Genomic DNA, 12175 nt, shown 5'->3' on the forward strand with positions numbered 1-12175 from the left:
GCCGCAAGCACGTCTTGGAATATCAGCCAGCAGAAAATGCCTTGTACACCTGATTATGCATGAAAAAAAAAACGTCATAAACCGGAAAACCGGTATAATTTTGAAAAAAAAAAAATGGTATATACATTTTTGGTCAAACCGCCCAGCACTAAGTTGAACCGTGTCAAACTGACACTGTGCTGTTCCCCTTTTCTGTCTTTAACTTGCTTTTGTTGTGCTTCTCGCTCTAGCTGGTAAATCCACAACTGATGAGGAGCTGGAGGAGATGCTGGAGGGAGGAAATGCAGCCGTTTTCACAGCAGGGGTAATGCATGCATGCGTGTGTGTGTGTGGCAGAACTGAAGTCAATTCAAGACCTTTCCCTTTCTCATAATGTGCTCCCATAGGCAGTGATAATCTAAACCAGCACTCAGAAACAGGGGTAAAAAGCTGTCAATGTGGCAGTAGCCTTTTAAAATGTACTAATATGTACACTTTAGGTGCTAATATACACTTTTGAAGTACTAATATGTACTAGGGTTAAATAATATACCAGCTCAGATGTAGCCTTTAGCTTTTGTACCTTAGGGTCCAATCCCGGTGACAGATTTGAACCTTTTTTTTTTTTTGGTTGTTGTTCTAAAAATATATATATATATATATATATATATATGTGTGTGTGTGTACATCACATTTTGTCATTTTGCAGACCCTTTTATCCAAAGTGTCTTAAATACATACTAAGGAATACATAAAGTGATTCTAAAGAGGCAAATAGACACAGGAAGTGCTCATAATACCAAGTTTTATGCATTGTTCAGACTACTTTTTTTTTTTTAGGATGAAGTAGCGTCGAAAGAGGTGAATTTTTGCTTGAAAATTGTCAGGAATTCAGTATTCCGGATTGGGGTGGGAAGAACATTTCACCGGCCAGGAACGTTGAATGAGAATGTTCTTGAACTTGATGCGAGCCACAACCGGTAACCAGTGCAAGGAGAAAAAGAGAGGTGTAACATGGGCTCTTTTGGGTTCATTAAAGACTAGTCATGCCGCTGCATTCTGAATCATTTGTAGAGGTTTGATCGTGCATGATGGGAGTCCAGCCAGAAGAGTATTACAGTAGTCCAGCCTAGAAATGAAAAGGGCCTGGACAAGAAGTTGTGCAGCATGCTCCATTAGAGAGGGCCTGATCTTTCTGATGTTGTGCAATGCCAATCTGAAAGATTGAGCAGTCTTTGCAATGTGGTCTTTGAAGGTCAGCTGGTCATCAAAGGTTACACCAAGATTCCTGACTGAAGTTGATGGGGAAATTGTAGAAGAGCCTAGCTGGATGGAGAAATCATACTGTAGAGTTGGAGTGGCAGGGAAGACAAGAAACTCAATCTTTGCCAGGTTGAGCTGTAGATGATGTTCTTTCATCCATGCTGAGATGTCCGCCAGGCAGCTTGAGAACAGAGTAGCTACCGTTGGATCATCTGGTTGAAATGAGAGATAGAGCTGTGTGTCATCCGCATAGCAATGGTAGGAGAAGCCATGTGCCTGTATGATGGGATCCAGTGATGTTGTGTATATGGATAAGAGGAGGGGTCCAAGAACTGATCCCTGAGGAACCCCAGTGACCAGTTGATGTGTTTTGGATACCTCCCCATCCCAGGACTCCCTGAAAGACTTATCAGTAAGATAGGATTCAAACCAGCGAAGTGGAATCCCTGCAATGCCCAGTGATGAGAGGGCAGACAGGAGGATCTGATGATTGACAGTGTCAAAAGCAGCAGATAGATCCAGCAGAATAAGAACTGATTATTTGGAATCATCTTATAGAATCCACAAAGCTTCCTTGACTGACAGTAGCACAGTCTCAGTTGAATGGCCACTCCTGAAACCTGGCTGTTAGCGTCCAGTTTGTCGCTCTGGGATAAAAACAGTGATACCTGGTTGAAAACAACTCGTTTGAGGGTTTTTGCTATGAATGGAGGGAGAAAGACTGGTCTGATATATATATATATATATATATATATATATGTATATGTATGTATGTATATATATATATATATAATGTAAGATTATTAGACCTGAAAAGTCAGGTAAATTAAGAGAATCTTAAAACAGAATACATTTTTTAAAATAAGAAATACACTACTTTTTTATTATACCAAGATTTTAAATATTTTATTGGGTAGAAACTGTGTAAAAATACACATTTTTAAATCCCAATCCAGTAAATCACAAAAAAAATATATATATATATTGTTTATGACTAACATTCAGCTCTTCGAATTTCTGGAATTCTGAAATGTTATTGTTTTTATGTAAGCAATAAAGTACTCGAGGCTGTGCTGTATTGTGAATGAATAACAGCTGTTAGGCATGACGTGAAGAAGAGTCTTAGTCTGTGATTAATCACAATACAGCACGGTCTCGAGTACCTTACTGCTTTTATAAAATGGTTACCACACAATGAAATGTATAAAAAATTATTGACATTGTGGATTTAAAGTGGCACAAAATAAGATTTTGGTCGTTATGTTCAGATCTAATGCAACATATTAGCTGTATATCATAAATGCTCCTTCAAAGCAGGTTTTGTGGTGACTTATCAGCAGTAGAGAAGTAGCCCACCTACACACTTTATAATGCAAATAACATTACTTTTCATATGAAGTAAATGTAGTGCAAATGGTTACTTTATATTAGAAATAACAATGTAACGATGTAGCATGTTGCTTTTACCATACCATACCAAAACCAAGACCACAACATCTGTAGTCCATCTCGATTCGATCCTCTGATCGTTTCCTGTGATAATTTGCTCTAAACTGAGCAAAACTCCCCACACTTTCAAAAAATTTTGTTGAATGTGAATGTTGATAAATCTGCCATTTGTGTTGTAGATTGTGGATTCAGGGATTTCCAAACAAGCGCTGAGTGAGATTGAAGCGCGTCACAAAGACATTGTGCGTCTGGAGAGCAGCATAAAGGAGCTGCATGACATGTTTGTGGACATTGCCATGCTGGTGGAGAGCCAGGTACACTCACACATCTGTTTGTCCATCATTTTTCTCCATCTTTTCATCCATCTTTATCAGTGTTTTCTGACTTCCCCCTCATTATCATACATTTCTCTGCCTCTCTCTCTCTCTCTCTGTCTGTTGTCTGTAGCATACTTGTCTCTCTTCCTCTTTGTTCAAACTCGTTCTGTTGGTTGCAAAGCCGTATGCAGCTGCTCAGACTGACTTCCCATCAGCCCTCTCTCTCACATGTGAGTGCTCTCTAACTGTCCTCTTTGTTCACATGACCTTTTTACTTCCCTTACTGTCTGTTTTCCTTTCATTCATTTACATTATTTGGTCACAAACTTTATACCCCCATTACACCTTCACATTGATTAGAAGAAATGAAATTCAGTTGCGCTTTTCCAAAAACCTAGTGAGCTGCACAACTAGATGATGTTTTAAATGTAACTAAATTATACTTCTTTATATAAGATACCTCGGCTTGTAAAATAAAATTACCTTTAGGTTTAAATAAATAATTAAATGTATTTTAAAATATAATTTATTAATGTGATGCAAAGCTGAATTTTCAGCATCATTGCTCCAGTCTTCAGTGTCACGTGATCCTTCAGAAATCATTATAATATGCTGATTTGCTTTTTAGTGTTTAACTGGGTTGCTGGCCATCAGATGTGTTTCAAAGCAATCACTCATTAGCTCATTTCAGTTTGTCTGTGAAGACTATAAACAGTGAAGCAGTTCACAAGGTTTTGGAGCAGAGCTAATTCAACACAATCTAAAGAGTTCTGATAAATTATTGACCAATCCACCGTTATTTTGCTTATTAACTGCTTGCTATGGAGAAAAAACTGAACGGTAAGCTTCTAGTATTTCCCTAGTAAATGTATTTTAAGTCCTTGTTCTACAGAGAGTCAACAAAAAGGCAGACTAGGGCTAGTTGTCACTCTTTTTACTTCAGTGAATAAGGACGGGTTTAGTTTTAAAATCCAGTTTTTATATAGCCAGTGTACTGACTAGAAGGATATATTAAACATGTTTACCATTATTGCCCTGGAAAATTAAAAAGATCTTTAAACACATTGACTGCTTGAACAGAAAAACTCTGAAAATCATTTACTCACCCTCAACTTTTTTTCAAACTTGTATATCTTTCTTTCTTCTGTTGAACATAAGAAAAGTTATTTTGAAAAATGTGAGTAACCAAACCGTTTCTAGTCCGTATTGACTTACATAGTTATTTTTTTACTTACCGTTAACTGTTTGGTTGCAAACATTATTCAAAATACCTTCTTCACAGAAAACAAAACTCATAAAGGTTTTGAACAACTTAAAAAAATATTACATTTTTGGGTGAACTACCACTTTAAGACCAATTTCAGAATTACTTTCCTGTGTGACAACTAGCCCCGGCCTCCCCCTCTGTATGTGTGCATGGTGTACATGATATGTATTTTTTAGAGATAAAGACACCCTCTATGTGTTTTTCATATGTTTATTTTTTCTTCATATTTTTTATTATGTTTCAGGGCAACATGGTTGATAACATTGAGGTGAATGTAGGTAAAGCAGTCGATCATGTTGAAGCGGCAAAGACTGAAACCAAGAAAGCAGTCAGGTATCAGAGTAAAGCACGGAAGGTACGGAGCTCTCTGTAACAGTCAATGTAGCTTCTGCTGTTTCTTTTCTCCTCTGTTTTTGCCTCTCCCTGTCTCTCTCTCTCTCTCCCTCTCTCTCTCTCTTCTCTATTTCCTTTCCTCTTTCTTTTTCCTTCTTTCTTCTTCACTCAAAATCCATTGTAGGGTGGTATGATTGAGAGGATTGAGAACAACATGGACCAGTCAGTGGGTTTTGTGGAGCGGGCGGTTGCTGACACTAAAAAAGCTGCTAAATATCAGCAGGAGGCTCGACGTGTGAGTTCATGATGAATATCAGGCCCCGCCCCCTCCGTCCCGCCCTGCCTTTCCTTACTGTGTCCCACTGACGTCATGCGCACACAAACAAACCCAATGATTATTACTAATCCTGATACGCCCTGAAACTTTCCATTACAGGATTTCAGTGTATCTCAGATGATGAAAAAACAATGTTAATCCACATGTGTTCAATTAACAGCAACAAAAACGTTAACACACACAGCTGAGAAGGACACATGTTTTTATTTTATTTTTTTGGTCCAAACAAAAGTAAGCATTGGTTGATCTGTCACCTCCATTCATGAAGTCAGGGGTTTGTTAGAGTTTTACCGCTTTATACAGATAAAATAACAGAAAACACGTGCATGTGTACAAAAATACTCCGCCTCTGAAACTACTTCTCTCTGTTGTCATTGTTCAGGTACAAAAGATTTTCATATTAAAATTAAAGGAACACTCCACCCAGAAATGGAGAAGGTCATTATTTACTCATGTCGTTCCAAACCTGTATGACTTCCTTTCTTCTGTGGAACACACTATAATATATTTTGAGGAGTGTTGGGAACCAAACAGCACTGGATCCCATTGACTTCCATTGTATGGGCAAAATGAGTATGATTATTCTCAAAATGTCTTATATGTTGCACAGAAAAAAGAAAGTCATACAGAAAGTTAATTTCTGGGTGACTGTCCCTTTAAATATATAGTAATAAAACAAAATAAAATAAATAATACATAAAATTATATAAAAATGAGTAAAAATGGTAATGAGATGTATACAGGCATGAACAAAAGAGCTATAAAGAATACAAAAGTAATACAATCAATCAAAACTGAAACTAATAATGATTAAACGTGAAGGTTTATAGTTTGTGGAATGTAAGCCAAGACAAATAACAAGATGTACAAAATACAGATGTTTGAAAACTGTGTATCAAAGATGAAGAGAAAAATTCTGAGATTCATCTGGAAATATATCATATTAAGAAAGTAATTTGGGTTGAAAATTATGAATATGATGAGCATGCAATAGTGGTACACAAGCTTTCTTTCTTTTTTTCTTTCTTTCTGTCTTTCTTTCTTTCTTTTTAAATGTGAATATATTTTTAGAATCTTCAATGATAGTTTTCTAGACATTAAAGGTATAGTTCACTCAAAAAAAAAATTCTGTCATTAATTACTCGCCCTCATTTTTCCAAACCTGCAAGACCTTCATTTATCTTCAGAACACAAATTAAGATATTTCTGATCAAATCTGAGAGCTTCCCTCAAGAAATTCTTGTAGATTCATATGTTGAACCACTGATGTCACATGGACTATTTTAACAATGACTTTGCTTTTCTGGGCCTTGAACGTGTCAGTTGCATTGTTGTCTATGGGAGAGTCAGAAAGCTCTCGGATTTCATCAAAAATATCTTACATTGTGTTCTGAAGATAAACAAAGCTCTTACGGGTTTGGAACGACATGGGGGTGAGTAATGACAGAATTTTCATTTTTTGATGAACCAACCCTTTGTCTTTTCCATAAATGCAATACCTGAAATGAATATCACATATGAATATCTTTTCATCAAAGATCATGTTTTGGATCACTCTTTATATCCGAGTGAGCTGTTTATTGGTTACTCAAATGTTAAAGTAGATGCTAACAGATGTTTTTTTATGTGTTTCTTCACAGAAAATCATTATTATAGTGTCTGTGGTTATGGCAGTTTTGGCAGTTATTGCTTTGATAGTGGGTTTATCTGTAGGTCTAAAAAAATAAAGGCTCTGGTGAGTAAATTTCAGAGGAGCATGTGTAAGGTTTGGGAACTGGGAATGGTGTGGGTGTTTGATATTATGCAGACATGGAGCTGGTGACCGGGATTTTAGCTGATCTTCTCTAGTCTTCCTCAGGGGTGTAAAGCATGCTTTCTCTGGGCTTTGGGATCTCCCGAGAATCGTTTTGTTTGGTTGTGTGATGTCAGTTTTTATGTTCTCTGTGCGTTTTGGTTCCATTAGGCTCTGTTTGTTATGGTGGTGAAGGGTTGAAGACTTTAGATGTTTGCTGTTGGATTAATGGATCGTGTTTTGTTTGGTCTCTTGTAGAAGATGATCATACTGGGTGTGATTGGTGCTGTGGTGCTCATCATCATCCTCATCATCATCCTCACACAGGTTCTCTGATAACCTCTGTGGCTGCTCATGAACTCTTTGTTATTATAGAAGATCATTTCCTCCACTCCTTTCCATCCTCCCTGTTTTTCCTTGGAAGCACGTCAAGATGAAAGCTCCGCCCCCTGCCCCTGTGGCCCCTCCCTTCATCAGCACAAACCAATGGGAATCGACTCTGCTGGATCCCTAGTGGTGGTCAAGGAAACAGATTGTGTTTTATTGTAAGGACGTGATGGGAAATGTTGAAGGAACTTCTATTACATGCCAGGAATGGCGTTTGAAGGAAGCACATTTTAAATCCATGAGCACAGAATAAAGGACTTTTATGAGACTTAGAAAGGTAACCTCCATTTTTTAAGACACATCTATGGCTACATCTGCTGGTTGAGCTACTGAACTGTTCCTGATCAAAAGGGCTCTATTTTGGATCCCTGTGAAGTGAACACAATAATCTAAGTTTTGATGGGTCGTCCAGAATGGAAGAAATCCACATGTGTATGTTTTTAATGTGATGAACGTTTGTATGGGAATTAACCAATGGAATAAATTGCGTTATATGTTTTCTAAGTATTTTGTTAATATTTGAGAAATTAATGGATGGATCCATGGTAATCATCATATAACTGTGATTATTTATATAATAAATCATATTAATATATAATTTCATATTTAGCACAATTAGCAGTCAATGAATATGGGTTTATATGTGAGTATGGGTTCAGTAGTTACACTGTTAGTTAAACTGATATTCCCAGTCATAAAAATGTAGTTACAGACCAGCAAAAAAAAAAGAAAAAAATATGTTATTAAAAACCCAAAGCTAAAATGCTAAATCTCATAAGTATAACTTAGTTTGAGTGTGCCTTGTAACAAATTATTATTAAATAAATCAAAATATGTAAATGTTTTGGCAATTTGTAGTTGAAGATCGGCTTTAGCTTGCAAATATCATTGCACAACACATTCAGAGCACTTCACTTCACTTTTTTTTTTTTTTGGATTACTATGATTTATTTAGAAATTTACCTCAGTTTGAATAATGTGGTCCAAACAATATAATTTTATTTCTGCAAATAAATCAGATTTTTAGAAAACGTTCTCTAGATCTCTTATTAAGGGATTGTACATTGTGAAAGAATAGGATATATGACCATGCCTTCAAAGATTAAACCAAGCGTTGTTAAATGAAACAGACAGAAGATTGCATCGTTCACACCCTGTGTAAATATATTTACTTAGTCCATTTATGTAGATAATAAAAAAATGTCTAAACTAAGATATTTCTATATTTAAACCAGTTTAAAGGGTTTGTTTTTTTGTAAAATTAGATTGGATTCAGATTAAAGTATAATCTGGCATTCTCTCTCTCTCTCTCTCTCTCTCTCTCTCTCTCGCAAAATAACTAAATGTAAAAAATCCTGTCATCACCAGCGAACAATGAATCCTGGGAAAGTTCATTATTCCTATCCTTCATTGACCGGGAAACGAAGGATGCATTTTGTGGCAGCATTTGACGGATCCTTTGAATTGGGACAGCGTTCATCGCACCGATGTGATGCATCCGGTCTAAAAATGCAGCCTCTTAATTTAAGACACTAATTGTATTCTAGAATGTGTTCTCTAACTTAAGATGTTTGTGATATCATGTGACATATGATTTATTTTCTTCTCTTCTGGAAGACATACTGTATCAGAATCTGTGCTTTACCAGTAATATTCTACATATTTCTAAACATGTTTGGTGACATGTCATTTCATGACAGTAGGTCTGTTATATTGTTGAAATATAAGATTTAATATATTGTTTGTCCTTGAACTATCAATTACTGACTGACACAGGGGAGAAGTTTAGGCTCAGCGGAGAGACTGAGGTAATATCAGCAGGTTTGTGATCTGTACGCGTTTTCTTTGTGCAAAAAGCAGAATCATGTTGTTAGGAAGCACAGAAGAACTTCTTGTGTGGTTTGTATTATGAAAGTCCTCTACACCCGATGGTAAGTAAGTGCTTGCCTTCTTAAAGACACAGACACACAGGCCTTAAACCTAAACCTTTCCTTTGTTTTATTCCTCTTTCTCCCTTCTGTTCATTTTAAAAGAATTGTGCATTATTTTTTAAAGCAACTTTTTAGTAGATGTGATCTGCTGTGAAAACTAAGATTTAGTTGCATTCATTTATTTCCCTTTTTACGTGCTTTTTCTAACTTCTGTTCTCTATTATTTGTCATTACTGTCTCATACATATGCGTCTTTCTCTCTGTAGAAGAAAATGATGATCATGCTTTGCTGTGTGATTCTGGGGATTGTTGTCTTTTCTTATCTGTACAGCTTCTTTTCTTAATGGTAAGCATTCCCATTAGCTTTCACATATATAAGGGAGACCGGGGCAAGTTGTCACATGAAACTATAGATGTTGAGTCAACAGCCCAGTTATATGAATGTGTGTTTTTCTCCAGCAGTGTTGTTTGTTTTAATTTAAATGTGGAATGAGACTGTAGTCATCATATAATCCTTTGGGGAAACAAATGAACACATTACCGTTTTTTTTCTATTGCTTTGATGCAATTTTCACAATCAATTAGTACTTTTACAAAACTCTTCGTACTAACATCACAACAGATCATCAAAAGTGCCTATTTTAAACTGTATTAGCACATTATATTACAATTACTGATTTTATGTGCAATATGCAAGTTAATGTAAGTGTATTTTCTAACATGACAGTTATTGCCTGTATTACTGTAGGTTTTTCAGCAACAACAGTGATTTGAAACATGCATCTAGCATTGTTTGCTCTTGAATGAACTGATTGTTAAAAATACTAAATTGAATACTAAATACTGTTACTAAATACTAAATACTGTTGTGTTTTGGCGATTAATTGAAATGTTCTCAATACACATCACAATGATCTTGCGTTGGGAAACAATGATTATGTGGAATGAAAATATGTGCAACTACAATGAAATCATGAGATAGGTTTTGAAAGAATAACTTGTGGTGTTACAAGTGTGATCAGTTTACAGTTTTGTACTAAGAGTTGTGCACCTTACTTGTGAAAATAGTACCAAACCAATAAAAAAAAAAAAAATAACTGTAAAACCACAGTGACATGCATTCACAACTATATAACCAAGGTGAAATGTGTGCTTCATTTCAAGTTTTCTTCATATACCAAGAAGTCTTTCTTGTTCATCAACACTTTTAAAATGGTTCTCTGTTATCCACGGAATTGTATCATTCCACAAAAGGTTCCTTATAGTGGATTTTTTTAATGTCCATCAAACTAAGAACAAAGCGGTTCTTTTAAGAACCACACAATGGTCCTTCTGTGCATCAGTGTGAAAGCCCTATTTTGAACCTTACTTTTTTAAATTAAAGGCTGCATTTATTTGATCCAAAATACAGTGATTTATTATTTTGATATATTTTAAAATGTAATTTATTCCGGTGATGCACAGCCATATTTTCAGCATCATTACTTCGATAGGTAAAAATTGATAGCCTGAATGCACTATAAGTCGCTTTGGATAAAAGCGTCTGCTAAATGCATAAATTTAATTTAAATTTAAATTTAATTACTTCTGTCTTCAGTGTCACATGATCCTTCAGAAATGTACATTTACATTTAGTCATTTGTCATTTGCTTTTGTAAAATTGTCTAATACATAAAAAGAAAACAGATTAAATACAAAAAGATTAGAAAAACTAGTGTTTTTTAAAGAAAAACAAGCAGTAAATAAATAGAGTGCAAGTCTAAAAGGGACAAGGTTTTTTTTCTTTTTAAGAATATAATCAGAGTGCTAGAGTTTGAGGTTCAAATGAAGATGGAAGAGATGTGTTTAGACGATTCTTGAAGATGGCTATCAGCCTAATATGCTGATTTCCTGCTCAAGAAACCTTTCTGCTTATGAATTTATTTAGTATGAATGTTGAAAACAGTTGTGCTGCATCATATTTTTTGTTGAAATCATACTATTATTTTCTTTGATGAATAGAGAGTTCAAAAGAACAGAATTTATATAAAATAAATAGTTTTTCATGTTTGATCAGTTTTATTTGTCCTTGTTGAATAGAAACATGAATATATATTAAACATCATCATCTTACCAACAGATCCCAGTGTTTATATTTCATGTGTGTGCTCATCTCCTCTCACTATCTTACTGTTACACTTTCGCTCTTTCACTGTTTTTCAGGCTGAAGTGACCTCAGGACCACAGTTTAGCCTGCTGCCCTTATCTCCTGCCCTCGCTGCTTCTTGATGTCTCAGAGATGCAGTGTTTCATACAGACATCCCAGGGCCCAGCGCATCCTGCTGCACACACACATCTGTGTTCAGGGGTCTATGACGTGGACAGTCAAAGAAAGCAGCAGAGAGAGATGAATATACATATTTTCTATTTCTATTTCTTTGTGTTTCTGGTTCTTTTTCCTCATAGTCATATGTCTCATATCACTGTTTCTTATATTCTCATATATTGTTTGGTTGTGTGTTTTGGTGTTGCTGTTAATTGTAGTAAACTACATCTTTTGAATACTTCAGTAAGGGATGTATTTCATGTGTTCTGTAACTATCTATCTATTAAAATGAGATTTAAGAAAGGTGTTTTTGTTTTAATGTGCTTACTTCATATACTAGTCGAGGTTTAATCTTTGAAAGGTTTTTAAATACGTTATATTTGATGTGGACAGACACCCTTGGATGTTTCTGGAAGATGGCAGGTGGCTCTTGAGTTGGCTGTTTTACTAGACAATAACTATCTTCGTTTTCGATTCTCTTCTTGAGAAATGCGGCCGGTGAGCAAAAGTCAGCCAATGGGTTTTCAGAGATAGTTTACGTCCGTTGATAGGTTTATATTTCAACAAAAATATTATTTGCCAACAATAGGCTGCCATAATGACCCGATTTTCACTCCGCAGCCAATAAACTGCCCGTTATGAGCAACAATACGAACATTTATTGGCTCGCGAAATATAATGAACCAGCAAGGGGCGTTAACAACCAGAAGCTCCCGTATGATTGGCGTCCTTTTGACCCAATCATCTTTCGCCTAGTTTGCATTCCCGCTATCTCATTGGCTGTTTATTTCAGAGGGCGTGTCGTGGGAGTAGCT

At 35.8% G+C, this 12175-nt stretch overlaps 1 protein-coding gene across 9 annotated transcripts in view; it reads left to right on the forward strand.

The window, feature by feature from the left end:
- stx3b (syntaxin 3b) overlaps positions 1-11667 on the forward strand; it is a 31420-nt gene extending 19753 nt beyond the window's left edge. Inside the window, exons 7-12 of one of the 9 annotated variants that reach the window (XM_059516386.1) lie at positions 231-304; positions 2871-3005; positions 4520-4630; positions 4793-4903; positions 9322-9401; positions 11258-11667. In XM_059516386.1, coding sequence (XP_059372369.1) covers positions 231-304; positions 2871-3005; positions 4520-4630; positions 4793-4903; positions 9322-9399 — 509 coding nt within the window. In that variant the 3' untranslated portion in view covers positions 9400-9401; positions 11258-11667. Of the gene's footprint in view, positions 1-230; positions 305-2870; positions 3006-3138; positions 3625-4519; positions 4631-4792; positions 5148-6585; positions 7723-9321; positions 9402-11257 lie in introns of those variants that run through there. The other 8 variants (XR_009424569.1, XM_059516382.1, XM_059516380.1 and 5 more) reach the window with 8 other exon arrangements.
- The last annotated feature ends 508 nt before the right edge of the window (positions 11668-12175 follow it).

The sequence above is a fragment of the Carassius carassius genome, chromosome 29, assembly GCF_963082965.1.
Source record: "Carassius carassius chromosome 29, fCarCar2.1, whole genome shotgun sequence".
Taxonomy (NCBI): domain Eukaryota; kingdom Metazoa; phylum Chordata; class Actinopteri; order Cypriniformes; family Cyprinidae; genus Carassius; species Carassius carassius.